The sequence below is a fragment of the Nerophis lumbriciformis genome, linkage group LG31, assembly GCF_033978685.3.
Source record: "Nerophis lumbriciformis linkage group LG31, RoL_Nlum_v2.1, whole genome shotgun sequence".
Classification (NCBI taxonomy): Eukaryota; Metazoa; Chordata; class Actinopteri; order Syngnathiformes; family Syngnathidae; genus Nerophis; species Nerophis lumbriciformis.
This window is the reverse complement of record NC_084578.2, coordinates 21,382,592-21,399,388: the sequence shown is the minus strand read 5'-3', so window position 1 is coordinate 21,399,388 and position 16,797 is coordinate 21,382,592. Positions and strand designations below refer to the sequence as shown.

General features: G+C 38.2%; 1 protein-coding gene across 2 annotated transcripts; it reads right to left on the bottom strand.

Annotated features, from left to right (window-relative positions):
- Positions 1-4,743: 4,743 nt before the first annotated feature.
- Positions 4,744-14,956, bottom strand: LOC133574317 (serotransferrin-like). Of its 2 annotated transcripts, XM_061926465.1 has the most exons (17): positions 14,830-14,956; positions 14,594-14,748; positions 10,966-11,065; positions 10,695-10,886; positions 9,806-9,935; positions 9,686-9,738; positions 9,341-9,504; positions 7,930-8,083; positions 7,703-7,866; positions 7,537-7,633; positions 7,206-7,226; positions 6,872-7,033; positions 5,879-6,029; positions 5,539-5,606; positions 5,280-5,461; positions 4,991-5,180; positions 4,744-4,916 (listed from the first exon to the last, which is right to left on the bottom strand). In XM_061926465.1, exons 1-17 carry the CDS (start codon positions 14,873-14,875, stop codon positions 4,873-4,875), a joined length of 2,073 nt encoding a protein of 690 aa, XP_061782449.1. In that variant the 5' UTR covers positions 14,876-14,956; the 3' UTR covers positions 4,744-4,872. The 2 variants fall into 2 exon arrangements, with proteins under 2 accessions (XP_061782449.1, XP_061782450.1); XM_061926466.1 differs by lacking the exon at positions 7,206-7,226.
- Between the last annotated feature and the right edge of the window lie 1,841 nt (positions 14,957-16,797).

Here is a 16,797-nt window from a genome sequence, read left to right as displayed (position 1 = left end):
TCTTTTTTTTTCTCTTTCTATCCCCTCCTGCTCCGGCCCGGCTGCACTAAATGATAATATAAATACATTTAATAAAGTCAAATACAAATAAGGCAACAAGAGAAGTATCCTACACTTCTCTTTTGTAAAGTAAATCTGAACAGCCGACATGGGCATCTACATCAACTATATGATTTGCCTGAGAAGCTGGACAGGACACAAAAATAAATAAATAAATAAATAAATAAATAAATAAATAAATAAATAAGTCAGCTACCAAAAGGAGGTTTTGTAACCTGTGACTTTTGTTTTGGTTTTGTTATTATAAGTATGCCATATGCTACATTGAAATCAGTTTGAATCTAGAATCGTGTTGAATCGAGAATCAATTCGGAATTGAATCGTCACCCCAAGAATGGTGAGGTGCCTAAAGATTCCTAAAATGTACAAACTGGAGCTGAACTACTGGGCTAAATTGCAGAGTTGGGGGTCTTTAATCCACACTAAGAGGGTGATGGGAGAACACTGGCAACTCCAAGGGACTAGCGGTAGAGGGAGGAGGAAACATTTCATGTACTCAGTAAGGAACAGAGCAGTGGAGATAGGATTGTGTGATTTGCAGTTGGGCCCTGTGGTGTGTTGGTCACCTGTTCCTCCTTGGATCCTGTCAGAGCCAGGTGTGGATCTCTTAATATTAGAGTTAGTGAAAATAATTGATGCAGGTAATCCTGTAGAAGTAACAACAAAACATTTAAAGAACAAATGGTCAGATTACATGCAAATATACACAGACCGTTCCAAAAATATGACTTAATTAAAAGGCGGCAATAGGGGTGAGCATCCCACAGTTGCAAATACAGCATGGCAAATAAATAAACTATCAGTGTTTAAAATGCACAAGTGGAGAGGAAGAAAGTGTCACCCATATCCTCAAAGACTGCAATAAATACAATGAAGAGAGAGCCATAATGCACGCAAAACTGCCAGAAACTAGAAACGAGGACACTACACTTAAAAGCATATTAAGCTGGGAACATCAAGCAGTGGCAAAAACTGTTTTGGAATTCCTGCAAAAGACTGGACCACACAAAAGGATCTGAGGTGATGAAGGAATTCAAATAAGGTCCAGTGGAGGGCAGCAATACGCCTAAGATGCGTCCAGTCTGCCGGAAATTAAAAAGAAGAAAAAAAAGATTGTGTCTTCTGATACCTGTCATGTGGCAGGCCTTGTTGTTGTTGTTGTTGTTGTTGTTGTTGTTGTTGTTGTTGTTGTTATTGTTGTTGTTGTCACTTATGGTTATGGATGTTTGAATCTGTGCGTAGACATTCATGTTGTGTGTTAGAGTAAAACACCCTTAATGATTGTTTGTATCAGGATACATTACACTAAAAATCAAGTTGTGTCACACAAATTATTGTTACATTTTTACTCTCGCATGATTCTTAACTTTATTTTTTATTATTACCAACACTCCCAAATATATTGTCTATAGGTAGACCTCTCGTGAGGATGTTTTTTAGAGGAGACGAGCTTGTAATCCATGTTTATCACGGCGCACACCCATCCATCCATTTTCTACCGCTTGTCCCTTTTGGGGTTGCGGGGGGCGCTGGAGCCTATCTCAGCTGCATTCGGGCAGAAGGCGGAGTACACCCTGGACAAGTCGCCACCTCATCACAGGGCCAACACAGATGGATAGACAACATTCACACTCACATTCACACACTAGTGTCAATTTAGTGTTGCCAATCAATCTATCCCCAGGTGCATGTCTTTGAAGGTGGGAGGAAGCCGGAGTACCCGGAGGGAACCCACGCAGTCATGGGGAGAACATGCAAACTCCACACAGAAAGATCCCGAGCCGAGGATTGAACTCAGGACCTTGTATTGTGAGGCACATGCACTAACCCCTGTTCCACCGTGCTGCCCCACAGCACACACATTCACCAAATATATTTGACAATGCAGTCAACATAATTTGTAGTTTAATGCTTGATCACTCTGTATTAGCTGTACCAGGTGTCTCCAATCACACAGAGCTCTACCCATTTTTGCAACGTTTATTTTAATAGCTTATTTACGTTTCATACTTCATTTGATAAAGCGAATAAGTTTGTTTTGCCATATTCTTTAAAAAAAATCAACAACAAAAAATATCGTTCATTTGCATTTTTTATTTCAGTATTAATTTCTTTGTAGTTCCGTTTTTTGTATCACTATTGACAGCTACTTTGACAAAAAGTAAGGATTTTTATTTTTGTTCATATGATTTGCAACATTTAAATTGTACTTTCACTATAGGGAAGCAGATCTCCACTCAACTATTGTCTATTTTTTGTTCATTTTTCATTAAATAGAGGAATATTGTCTGAAATTAAAGGGGAACTGCATTTTTTTTGCAATTGTGTTTGTCATTCACAATCTTTATGAAAGATCAGAACACATTTTGGTTGTTTTTTTTAAAGGAGACGAGCTTGTAATCCATGTTTATCACAGCGCACACATTCACCAAATATATTTGACAATGCAGTCAATATAATTTGTAATTTCATGGTTGATCACTCTGTATTAGCTATACCAGGTGTCTCCAATCATACAGAGAGCTACCCATTTTTGCAACGTTTATTTTACTGTCTATTTACGTTTCATACTTCATTTGATAAAATGACAAGCTTGTGTTGCCATGTTTAAAAAAATCAACAAAAAAATGTTCATTTGCATTTTTAATTTAATTTTTAATTTTTTTCTTGTTCCTTTTTTTGTATCACTATTGACAGCTACTTTGACAAAAAGTAAGGATTTTGTGTTTGTTCATATGATTTTCAACATTTAAATTGGACTTTTACAAGAGGGAAGCAGATCTCCACTCAACTATTGTCTATTTTGTGGTCATTTCTAATTAAATAGAGGAATATTGTCTGAATTGAAAGGGGAACTGCACTTTTTGGGAATTTTGTTTGTCATTCACAATCCTTATGAAAGATCAGAACACGTTCTTTTTTTTATGCATTCTAAATCATTAAACGCTCAGCTAAGAGTCACTGTATTCAGCCTAAAGCGCTCTAAAAAAACGATCAAAAGGCTCCATCATCGAATTATATACACACTGTAATGATATATGTAATGTAGTAACATGCATAATAACATGTAACTTTGGCCCAATTATCCATAATTTCTGCCCTTGTTCCTCTTGATGCATCATCTGAGGGGTTCTCCTTTGAGCCTACATATCTCCACTGATGAGTATCTGTTGCTTCTCTGATGATGGAGACTGTTTGCCAGAGATTTGGAATCAACATGTTTAATTACAAATGTATTTCAGAACAGTTGTGCTATCAGTCTAAAAAATGGGCTTGTCCAACTCAAGTTGTAGCTCCGTCTGCAACATTTGATCAAGTCAAACTGTAAGAACTGCTGCTGTGAAATCCAGTCGAGGAATTGCTGTCTGCATGAGTGGAGCAACTCTGGCCTTTCCCAAGAAAATTTTAATCTAAACTGTCTCATCCTTGTGGAGCCTCAAATACACCACTACTCCATATCCAACTTGACCGGCGGCGAAGAAGAAGGGAAGTTGTGCTGTGAGGGTCTCCAAAAGGTCTGGGTTTCGAACAGTGCTCTACGTTGAACCTTCCAACCACCTTTTAGAGAGGGAATGAGGAATAGCTTCATCCCACCCCAAGCTTCTCCTTCAAAGCTCCTGTAGCATCAGCTAGGCAGGAATGGTGAATGGAGCCATCAATCTTGAGGGTCATAGTGAGCTGACCACTGACAAAACACTGCTTCCTTCCTATCAACATAACATTTCAAATAAGAATTGAACAAAAAGGAGCAGAAAGAAGTAAAACTTATATCTGCTCCCCTAAGGAGAGCATGTACTACCCGCTCAAATCCAAATAAGTGATGCATTTTCCATGAAGGTTTTTGTAGGCCTTGTAAATGTTAACTCTGGCCTTGAGGGAAAGATGGGGGGGGGCAAGACTTGTAATATGGCATTAAAGTCTGTTGGTAATGACTACACAATTTGAGTCGGTGGGTTTTAGCTGGTTGTGCATGAAGGAAAGGGTGTAACTTGTTTCCTGCTGATTTGCTTGCATTGAGACTAATGCAGGAAAGACAATATATAACAAGTTAATTATCCTGGTATCTTAATGAGCATCATTGAAATGTTTTTAAGTATAGCAATTTAAAGTAAAAAAAACAAAAAACTACTGCATCAGTGCCTCACTTGGTGTGAACTTCAAAGTTTGATTTTGGTTCTATAATTCTCTACATGCTGCTGGGATCAAAAACAATTTCCTTGCAGTTGTGCAAATCTACCTTTTAAAACTCTTGCACCACTAGCGTTAAGAGTTTTATTTTAGAAGGTCTTAGTTGGCAGACTCCCCCTTATTTATCCAAATTGCATATTTTGCACACTGCAGTCAGAACTTTACAGTCATGTGACCAGTTTAAGAGTGCTTAGTGTCCAAATTTAAGACCGAAGTTTAGTAACAGACCTTGAAGTCAAACAGTCTTGCGCCGAATGTCAGAGCTGCTCCCTCTCTCCAGTTTAAAATCTTCACTAATACTAAGTATTAGTCTTTTTAGGTCATGCAGACACCGTTTTTGGTTAGTTTATCCACAAAGATGTATAGGTTAATGTTGCATTACTTGATTTGTGCATTGATTTAAAAAAAAAAAAAAAACAGTCAGAATGAATATGATCATGGAAAATGCACAATTGTTGACCATTTAGTAACACTTCAAAACTAGGACTCCACAAGTCATTGAAAGGCTTTATTTTAACAAGTAGGTGTTAGGAAAACATAATCCCAGGAACAAGGAAACATGTTGTTCAGAGTTACTAGGGACAATCCAGAGTTTGAGCCAGTAAGGGACACCCGAACCATCATCTAGTTTGACTGGCAGCTATGGGAAGTGCACAGTTTCTCCAGATCTGTTAACAGTTGAAAGGAATAAGTCAAAGACAGTTATCAGCCATAACTCCACTTTGTGAGGAACAGTACAAACCTGAAGTGATGTCACTGCACTGCCTCAGCACATTCATGGTGTTCATGTACCCCATTCCTAAAAACTTCTCATAACTGGATCCAGCAGGAATTTCTTGGAGACACTTTGTGGAGTCTTCAAAGAGCAGATTCTTTCCAGACTCTGACTGAAACAATTTGAAATTGGTAGTGCTGCCCCTTCCAAACTTGGCCTGTGAAAAAAAATAAAAATAAAAAAAAATAAAAAAAAGTTACATGATGTGAAGTAGAGCAAAATCGTATTAATGCTAAACATGTTTCTGTATTCTGACCTGCTCATCCTGGAGAACACGAACAAGGTCATTGCGGGTCTCTGGTCGTGTCACCACAGCGTGTGCTGGGGTGGCTGCCAGGTAGCAATCTTTAAACTGTGTGACTGGAACCGACGGCTTTCTGGGGCAGATTAGTTCATAGTCGCTGCTGGAGAGATTGTGAGCCCATGCTGGACCATTTCCTGCAAGAAAGGAAAAGGCACATTTTTAAATGTTACAAAGATGATGGCTGAGGATAAAAGACGCATCAAGTCTTTACCATCGCTGTTTTCTTGTACAGTTGTGTGTTTAATGAAGGCAACGTCACCAAAGCCATCAACAAGGCATCTAAAATTGAGGAGCAAAACGTATTTCATGAAATGTGAAGATCTTGAAAATCAGGGGCAGCCACATTCAAATTGAAGGCAAGGGACCACATTTATAAATAATGTGACTTAAAGATGCTAAAAACATTGCACACTAGGTTACAATAACTGAACAAAATATTTTGGCCTTGTGTCATTGTGACAAATACATCTCAAAATTGAGTCAATGCAGAGGGCCAATAAAAGTTACCAGAAAGGTCAATGTATTTGCCATAATGACTGCTACCATCCTACCTAAAGGCGCCAGCGTAGCCGTAGTATTTTTCCTCAGCACTGGCCTTGCACTTGAACTCGTCAGCCACAGTTTTGCCGCTGCCGGCGCACTGAGAACAGAATGGGGAGTCGGCCGGCGCGCCGGGAGCACAACCGCTACTGAAGAACTTGGCTGAGGAAGGTGGGGAGATATTCTTATACACTATCAAGAATGCAGTTTTTTTTAACAAAATAGATCATGTTATGCACTGGGGAATAGTAATGCAATGCCCTTCTGTTTTATATTCAGAGCAATGTGAATGTGTCAAAATAAAAAACACTTTATACTTTTAGTGAGCAACTTGACCGTTTTAACCACTTTGTGTTATCAGCTATAGTGAACAATTTTGAGAACCAATTAACTCATTTTATGTTGGATTATTAACTCTTTTTTTTTTTTTTAAGAATGTGGCTTGAACTCAGAAAGTGTCCTTGTGGCGTATGAAGTGAGTCATTTCAAAATGGTCAGTATTGAGTTTTAAAAATGTAATTCAAGTGCAAAATAATGTTCCAAAGTACCACTAGAATAAGTCTGAACTACCACTGGTAATAGAAGTTATAATCTTGCACTTGTGAAGGGGATTTGACTGTATGCAGCAGGGTGTTATTGATAATCCTTAAGGTGGTGATAACAGTCTTCTGACAGCAGGCTTCAAATAAAACTACAATGATTCACTCTGCCATTAGGATTATGCACCATTTCCTGACCATAGAAAGTAGTTATTATACAACTGTTTAAGTATCTTCATTATGTATTTGAAATGTCCATGGTGAAAGGCTGATATCCCTAGCATATAGGATTTATAATGTAAATTAGCACTTTTGTATCTTGCTAATTGACACCATTTCTGCGTGTTTTACAGTGCTTCAAAATATAAGCTCTGAAATGTGAGTCTGGAAAATCTCCCGAGCGCTCAATTTGAGCCCAAATGTGAGCAGACAATTTGATTTCCCCCACAAAATAAAAGTACTTACTGAAGTCACAGTCATTAGTTTGCTTATAGATTTCCCCCATGGGAATGTTCCAACCAGCCGTTCTGCCAAAGCCCGTGTGGCAGGACCTCATCCCCCTCAGGTTGTCCCAAGTCACCCCTGAGCCCCTCTTGACCACAGCCACAGCAAAGTAGGAGGCCGATTCTACATGAAAATATCAAGAGCAGTGCTTGCCAGATAGTCAGAAATAAGTGAATGATCAAATTCATGCATTTGCAGGAGGTGGTCCAATTGGTTGCCATCTAGTCCAGCTGTCAATGTTTGTCACCCTTCTGGTCTAGCTGCCTGTGATCAAGCTGAGAACACAGTTGCTTACCTTCAGGTATGCTGCACATGACTGTGGAGGGATAACAGAATTCAGTTGCTTTCTTTACAATGTCATGTATTTGTGTAAGACAACTCTTCTACTCCTGCACATTTGTCAACACATGCACCCCCTACTGTGTCACCTGTGCAAGACAGACTTGACTGTCTTATGCTGCTCCACCAGACACCAACTGTAACTATAAGCCAAATAGTTGCTCTCATCTATACTACCACAAATACATTGTAGTCTTGTGGGGAAACACATGGCTAGCATATCTTACAAAGCATTTGTAAGAGAACCTATAGGGGACGCTACTATTAGCATTTCCTTATTAATGTACCTTCGTTGTACTGCTCCACCATGACTGGAACCAGACCACACTTCCCAGCTGAGAACACCTCTCCTCCATCAACTGCTATCGCATCCGCTTCTTTGCGCTAGAGGAAAGAATCCAAAATTTAATCTGATTAAAAAAAACTTTAAAAAAAAAAAAAGCAGGACTTTACCAGGATCATTTTCAAGCAGGCTTCAACTGTGGGGCCTTCCTGGCAAATAATCTTGCAGTCTCCATCCACCATAGAGTTAAAGCTCCATTTGTTACACTTGCTGGTCTCAGCAGCACCCACTGCACACCATGTGATGGCACCGCTTTTGTTAGCTGTAGTGACCTCTGGAAAAAATAAATAAATAAAATTAAGACTGCTTGCCTTATAGGTTCATATGTCATTACTACCTTTTGTCAGGGAGCGCACAATGCCCGTGTATGTGGCACCCAAATACATGAAGGAGTTTGTGTTGTCAGGCAGCTTGACAAGTGACACAGTAGAATCTTTAAACATCAGGTTCTTGGCAGGAGCGTACGACTTCGAGCAGAACAGGTTGAAGTCCTGGTTTGAGGGGGAAAAGTTAAATCACAACTACAATACCAAGGATTGCTGAATAGCAAACAGCAGAAACATGTATGTCAAGTTCAGTAATCAGGCAACATTTAGATTTTTCTTCATTAGCAAGTCTTAATCAGTTCACTGATCCGAATTACCCTCAGAATAAATAAGATGCTTCACCTAAAAACCTGCTTTTTAAAAGTAACTCAAGTGTAAAACTTATTTTGCTCAGAGGGCGCATGGAGGGAAAATCTTTGTACAACTAAACTTTAGATGGTTCTTTGGGCCTAAAATGGAATAAGTACATTCCAAATAAACTTTTAAACACTTCAAGTTGGTTGAAAAGCTGAGGAAAGGGTGCAAAAAAAAACTCAATCTACAAAGCCATTAAACTGCAAGTTACAGCCTTTGGGATTAAAAAAAAAAAAAAATAGACCCTTGTATCAAATTCTGTGCTAACTCACCCATACAAACTGAGGTAGAAACTATTCAAGTGGGCCGAGTTACTCCATGCCTTGTAGGCATCACTGTATTGATGGGAAAATAGCTGTTCAATGAACCAACCGTATGAACAAGAGACTCACGTGTAGTGTAGTAAATCACTGTTCACTTTGTTTAAATTTTCACAGAACTATTAAAACACTACATGAGACACTGCACATTAGTGTTACCAATAGTTTTTCCTCCTGATACAGAATCTTTGAGCTTCCACAAGTGCAATCAATATCAGGAGTCACATTTTAAGTGGAGTACAATTTCAGGAAGTTAAAGTTCTTGTGTGTAACTTTGTTTTAGTGATGCCAACCAAACCTGCAAATATGTGGTTTCCCATTCACTTCTGTGAAGAATATATTCTCTCAACACTCTGCAGCCACTTCTTTTTCAAAGAGACATTTTCAAAGCAAATAACTTGTTTCATATACTGTAAGTAGAGGGAGGAGTCACAGCCCTGTTTTGCTAGTACTTCTTGCTCACCCCAGTATGAACCATTTACTTTCCTAACAGAATTGCTATCGTGACATCCAGTGGACACATTTAGAACAGCAGTTTCATTTTTACACCTGCCAGACTTATCTGTTGGGCACCATGTTTGACATCCCTGTTCAACATCAAGTCATAATTGAGATTGTAAATTGATTTAACATTTAGTAAATACATTATAAAAATTCCTAAACTTTTTTTTAACTTCTAAAAAAAGGTGGTCCTTGTACCAATAGATTGACACTGATTCTCAAACTGCATTAGAGTCATGCATCTTACCCGCACTGTGGTGAGGCTTCTCCAGATTAATTTTGCCAGCTGTGGGTCCTTGCAGGTGACGACCGCATGAGCTGGTACTCTGGCCAGGTGGCATTTTTTGTAATCGTCCATGGGCGCCCTGGTGTTGTCAGGGCACAGCAGTTCGTAATTGGCCTTGTCGCCATCTGCAAGTGGGAAACAGCATGTTTACAAAATGCAGCATTTTCCTGCAATGCTCAGTTTTGACAATGTTAGCAGACGGCACAAACTTTCCACTAAAATTTCAGAATTCTACCTACAGTTTAAAGCAGAAAGGAAAACGTACTTCATGTAATATAAGGCTCAGTAATACTCTTTGGAACTCACCAGGCACAGTCAGATGATTCACAAAAGCCACATCCCCATTTTCCACCAGGCACCTACAGGAACAATTCTCATTACCATATATCCAGACATTATACTTGGAAAAGATGGATGCAAACTGACTGGAAAGCACCGCTGTAATCGTAGTAGGGCTCATTGTGGGACCGTGAGCAGTCTCCCTTGCAGCCATCACATAGTTTGGTCTCGTTGGCCGCTCCGGGGGCACAGCTTTTAGAGAAGAAGCTCGCCACCGCTAGGGAGAAAAAATAAAATTGTCATGAGGCATGCTTAGATGTCAAATTAACTTGTAAAGTATAGTATAGTAGACATTTTTGGTCATTTCTGTATGCTTTTTGTAACATTTAATGTAAGTGGACTGACACTCTTAAGCAGTTTGCCAGTAGGTGCACCCCATACTACTTAATCATTAATTCACCCAAAAAGCGACATGTTTTATAAAAAGTAGTCACATGGGTAGGTCTAACAGGCCAGCTAGAAGTCACAAGTTTAGTATGAAGCCTGGCCCGCGGGGTGTTTCCAGCTGAACCTTGATATCTGTCAGTCTCCTTGCTGTGAAATGGTCACCATATTGTAGTTTATTTTTGGGATTCAGATCTATGATCATGAAATTCATCAAGTGTTTGAGCACAGCATTGATTTATACAACCCTTACTACTCAGAACATCAACACATGTTACTTAACCTACTCGCTGAACCTTAGATACAACCACAATACATCATGTAAATCCACTACAATGCAAAACACTCCACATTTATTCTGTTTGGTACAATTTAGCTGCGTGACATTTGATTTACAAAACTTTAAATTCGTCACAGAAGCAAATAGGGTAGAAGTCAAACAGTCAGGGTCTGATGTAGGGGGTTAATAAAAGTTGTCTCTTATCAGTTACTTTACATGCAGTCAGCTTTTGGCCCAACGTGGCCTCCAGGCCAAAATGTTTGGACATCCCTGGTCTTCAACATGCGAGATGGCTTGACAGCTGTCACTCACCCTCCTCAATTGGTTTGTCGTCAGTGCTTTTCCACTTCAGTATATTCATAGACACCAGAGTTCCAATTGGAATGTTCCAGCCAGCAGATTTCCCCAAACCGGTGTGGCAGGATTTCTTCCCCTCCAGCTCTTGAATGCCAAATCCGGTGCCCTTTTTAGCCACGGCCACAGCATAGTAACAGCTCTCGGAAGCTAAGGTCAAAAAGGTTAATACGTTCCATTTGAAACATTTTGATAGTCAAATGAACTTCAAATTAAATTGTTATCTTACAGGAGCCATAGTTCTCAGCAATAATGGGATGCAGTTCGTAGTTCAGTCCAGCAGTGTAAATATCTCCTCCATCCAAAGTGATTGCATCTGCCAAACCACCCTGTCAGACAACTGATATTTAGATCAACTTTTCAGGGACTACATTTCTGCATAAGATTTCTAAACTGAATTATAAATTCATTCAATGAGAAATGTAATAAGGTGAGGCTCAATTGGAGGTCTCACTTTTTTCAAATCTTTACATTCTGCCTTTTGGGATCATTAGGCTACATAGCATCAGTTTCCACAGATACACATTGCCAAACAGATAACTCCTCCATCCAAAGCAATATTATCTGCCAAACCACCCAGTCAAACTACTATTTAGCTAAACTTGTGAGAGATAGTTTCTGCATTAGAAATATAAAGACAGCAGAAAATGTATATCAGACCAGGGGTTCATAACATTTTTGGCCTCAGGGCCCAACTTCTCCAATACAAATCTGAACATTAAATTAGTAATCTTACTCTTGATTGTAATCATATTCAATATGTATATTTCAAATGACATGAAACCATGTGTTGACCAAAGATAACCCTTAGGTCAAGCTGATTAGAGAACTTAGTACCTTTAAATAAAGATCCACTTGCATACAATGTTGCGATAAAATAAAAACTCAGGAATATTTTTAACCAAACTGTCAAAATTAAAGTACAAGTGAAAATAGTTTCACCACTTTGGTCTGTGGTTGTACAGTAAACCGGTACTACTAAAGTACCGCGATACCAATTGAAATCTGTCTTTGAAAAACACCGATACCGTTCATCTGAATGCCGCTGTGACTACAGAGCCGAGGTACATGTTGAAAGTCAAAAGGCACAGTGCAGTAAGCGATAACATCTTGGAGTGGAAGAAGGGCAAAAATGACAGCATTTCTACTGGTTAATAAAGAGGTTGTGTGAAGCGCAATATTGAAGTATTTTGGCTTCAAAACTAACGATAAAAAGGTGACGCCGTGCTGCAAGTGTTGCTTTAAAACATGCCTCGCTAAACGTGGCGATTAGTATTACCACCTTTGCTTCAAACTTAAGTAACATTTGAATAAGCATTCAGATCTGCACAATGAGTTATAGTGACCGGTAATGTAGTTACACCTGTCCTGTTCAGCTCTGGTGCAGACCATAGTCGAGGAGCACAGGGCAGATGTTCCCTTCTGGGTTGTTTTTGTTGAGGGGAACACCCTTATCTTTACAAAGGCAAAAGGTCTGCTCAGTTCCACTTAGGGGTCAGAATGACGAGGCCGCCTGGTTGTTGCATTTTTACTTTTGCAGGACACAACCAAACCCGTTCACCTCTGCACAGTGCACGCGCTCCCTCCCTTTACTCACCCACTCAGCCAACACATTAACGTTCTTGCAAACACAAAGATGACTCGAGTTAAACAGCTTCCCTGTTGTACACATGTAGATGCAAACACAACTGCTTGGCTAGATGCCAAATATTAGCATCAATTAATGCAAGTGAAATTATTTAATTGTGTAACAAAATGCTACAATGTGTTTTACCTGCTTCATGGCTTATCTGTACATTTATCCATAGTTTGGTACTTCATTGTATTTTTCTTAAAGCACAAACCAGGAATGGCAACTATAAATCATTTAATATGTCAAATGTTTTGTTTATAGCAGACTATGCAATATGGAAAAAAATTGTTCTTTGAGTGCAACAAGAAAATCCCAATGTGTTTAATGCCTTTTAATTTGTATTTTAACCTTGTAAAATTGTTATTAGAGTGCAATAGGACACATGTTCATTGTATTGTAGGATTGTCTGTTAAAATAAAAGCCAATATTGAAATTTTTTGTAGTTCCCTTTATTTGGAAAAGTATCGATATACATTTTGTTACAGGTACCAAATTAATGGTATTGGGACAACCCTACTTTGGTCATAACTTTTGAACCTTTACTTTTAGGCCCATAGCGCCAGACTTCGGTTTGATTTGTCACTCCTGCCACAAGTGGTGAAAACGTGTACATAACTGAAAAACTTTTGGCAGGTCCCTAAGGGGCTCTCGAGTTCCAACAATGGCAGAGTCGTGTATAGAGAGAATATGACCAACTCTGAAAGTTGGTCCGCCGGCATGGCGCCCTGTAGTCACATGAGGCTTTTGACCAGACGATCTAAATGATTGGTTTAAAGCCCCTCACGTGACTACAGGGGACCATGTTGGAAACGAATTCTGAAAACAAGTTGGCTCTGAACAATGGTTAAGAAACAGTCATAATCCATGTTTGACTAGCATTAACACTGGTGTGTTTGAAGCAGCATTCATTGAACTTGCTGGGGAGGGGGGGGTTTTAAGGTAAATATGACATTCAAATACCTCTATTATAGAACAATATATTCAAAAAGAAACTGAATCCTCCACAAAGTGTCATTATGCAGCAAAAGTAGCATTACATAATTGTGTCCACACAGAAGGACTCGCTTTGTTAATAATAATAAATAATAATAACGGACACAATTATGGGGCCAATCAGATGCTTTGTACTTTCTTGCACAATATTTTTCAGTCTGCATAATATTGTTTACTTCAATCAATCACTTTGTCATAATAACACTTAAGTCAACATACGTGTCAACGAGATTTTGTTTGAGCTTTGTCTAGCAACATAGAAACTGCATTGAAGTGCAGGTTGACCATAGTTTACAGTTTAGCATTTGTCAAGAAGATTGCGAATAGAGGGTAGTGGGGGTGGGAACAGTGATGTCTGATGGGTGTTACGTTGATGTTGCAGCAACGCAATGTCCAGAGCAGTGATTTTCAACCACTGTGCCGCGGCACACTAGTGTGCCCTGAGATATTGTCTGGTGTGCCGTGGGAAATTATGCCACTTCACCTAATTGGTCTAAAAAATATTTTTTGCAAATCAATAATCATAATAATGTGCCGCTGTCTAGTGCCTGCACTGTGTAGAGCTTGGCAATCCCAATATGCAGAGCACAGCGGGAGACAGGTAAAAAAGGTATGTAACGCTGAAACCAAAAATTACTACAAAAAGCAAGTCCTGCTAGGAAAAGGCACGGAAGCATGTAAAACAAAAGTAAAACTGAACTGGCTACAAAGTCAACAAACAGAATGCTGGACGACAGCAAAAACTTGCGTGTGGAGCAAAGACGGCGTCCACAAAGCACATCCGTACATGACATGACAATCAACAATGTCCCCACAAAGAAGGATAGCATACGCACAACTTAAATAGTCTTGATTGCGAAAACAAAGCAGTTGCAGGCAATAGCACTCAAAGGAAGGAGTGAAGCTGCTACAGGAGAACAACAACAAAACAGGAAGGGTCACCAAAATAACAGCGAAAGACAGGAACTAAAGCACTACACAGGAAACTACAACAAACTCAAAATAAGGCACGACAACCTGGTGGAGTTTCATTTTTTAACCTTTTCTGCTGGTAGTGTGCTTCCGTATTTTTTTTTTGAAAAAAATGTGCTTTGGCTCAAAAAAGGTTGAAAAACACTGGTCCAGAGCACAACTATTATTACTTGAACAGTTCTATTGGTTTATTTGAAAAATTAAAATTAAGTGAAAACATTTTGTATGAAGAGTGTAGAACACAAAGACAACAACTCACATGAATGGCAATGATACAATCCATTGAGTTGGTCCTCTTCACACAGGTGAACACAGGCGCTTTGGCTGCGAGGTCCATACATTTCTGGTACTCTTTGTCCGACTTGACGCACCACCTCACCTTTTCCGTGTCAGCAGGGGCCGACCAGACAGCGGCTGCCAGTGGAGACACATGGAGAAGAAAAACCCATCACATATGACCAACAAAGTGTGTGTTTGCAAGCAAATAGTTTTTACCCAGGCAGGCAAGGAGGAGGTGGACCAGGACGAGAAGGTGCTTCATGGTGAAAGGTCTCCAGGTCAGCAGACTGAAAGGTAGCCTGTGTGGCCTTTTATAGCAAAACTCTGAACTCAAAAACCAAAAAAAAAAGGTGAAAGACACAGCTGGCCCACATTTCCTAATTGAGTATGTGTGTGCTCAGTACACAAAATGTCCTCATGGGGTGCAATCACGCTTTTCCAGCTGATATATGTTGAATATTTATCTCACTCATCTCACACTTCTATTACTTTTCTCACGCTTAGCTCATTTATAAATGTTAAATATGAATGCTAAATCCAAATGTTGAATAAAGATGTTAAATCTAAATTTTGAATCCAATTGCTAAATCTAAATCTACATTTTAAATGTTAAATATGAATGTTTAATCTAAATCTAGATGTTAAATATAAACATTAGATTTCTAATATAATTGTTAAATCTAAATATAAATGTTGAATTTAAATGTAAAATCTAAATGTTAAATAAAAATGTTAAATGTAAATATATATGTTAAATTTAATTTGTATACAAAACTGTTTAAACTAAATAGTCAATCATAATATGAATGTTAAACATAAATGTAGATGTAAATATTGAATATGAATATAAATGTTAAAATCTAAATCCATCCATCCATTTTCTACCGCTTGTTCCTTACAGGGTCGCGGGGGGTGCTTGAGACTATCCCAGCTGCACACGGGCGGAAGGCGGTGTACACCCTGGACAAGTCACAACCTCATCACAGGGCCAACAGAGATAGACAGACAACATTAACAGTCACATTCATAAATGTTGAATCAAAATGTTAAATCTAAATCTAAATATTAAGTATAAATGTTAAATATAAATATAAACATTAAATCTACATCTAAATATTGAATGTAAATGTTGAATATAAAAGTTAAATACAAATGTCAATTGTAAATGTTAAATCTAAATGGTAAAATGTAAAGTTAAATATGAATGTTAAATATAAAGGTAAATAAAAATGTTAAATCTAAATGTTAAATGTAAATGCTTTATCTAAATAGTACAACTGTTAAATATAGATGTTAAATATAATTGCTAAATGTATATGTGAATATAGATGTTACATATAAATGCTTAATACAAATAGTAAAGCTGAGTATAAATGTTATCTCTAAATGGTAAATTAAAATGTTAAATATAAATATTAAATATACATGTTAAATGTAAGTGGCTTAGTGGTTAGAGTGTCCGCCCTGAGATCGGTAGGTTGTGAGTTCAAACCCCGGCCGAGTCATACCAAAGACTATAAAAATGGGAGCCATTACCTGCCTGCTTGGCACTCAGTATCAAGGGTTGGAATTGGGGGTTAAATCACCAAAATGATTCCCGGGCGCGGCACCGCTGCTGCCCACTGCTCCCCACTGCTCCCCTCACCTCCCAGGGGGTGATCAAGGGGATGGGTCAAATGCAGAGGACACATTTCACCACACCTATAGTGTGCGTGTGACCATCATTGGTACTTTAACTTTAACTTTAAAAGTTAAATATAAATGGTAAAATGTAAATGTTAAACATAAATGTTGCATGTAAACATATATGCTGAATACACACGTTAAATATAAATATTTAATCTACATAAAAAATCTGAATTTAAATGTGGAATCTAAATGTTAAAATTATTTGGGAAATATAAATCTTCAATTTAAATATTAAATATGAATCTAAATGTTAAAATTAATTGTGAAATATAAATCTTCAATTTAAATATTTAATATAAATATAAATGGTCAATAACATATACATTGTAAATATAAATGTTAAATATGAATGATTAATCTAAATACTAAATCTGAATGTGAGCATTACATGTGAAATCTAAAGGTTGAATCTAAATATAACATTTATAAATAAATGTTAAAACTAAATATAAATATTAGATACAATGTTTCATATAAACTATAAATATAAATGTT

What these genes read in the sequence shown, in the direction of transcription:
- LOC133574317 (XM_061926465.1), bottom strand. Translation starts at nt 14,875, where the DNA reads ATGAAGCACCTTCTCGTCCTGGTCCACCTCCTCCTTGCCTGCCTGG. An exon ending in ATTGTATCATTGCCATTCAT is followed by an intron (nt 11,066 to 14,593) that starts GTGAGTTGTTGT and finishes GTTGTCTGACAG; the next exon opens with GGTGGTTTGGCAGATGCAAT. An exon ending in GATTACAGCGGTGCTTTCCA is followed by an intron (nt 9,739 to 9,805) that starts GTCAGTTTGCAT and finishes TTGTTCCTGTAG; the next exon opens with GTGCCTGGTGGAAAATGGGG.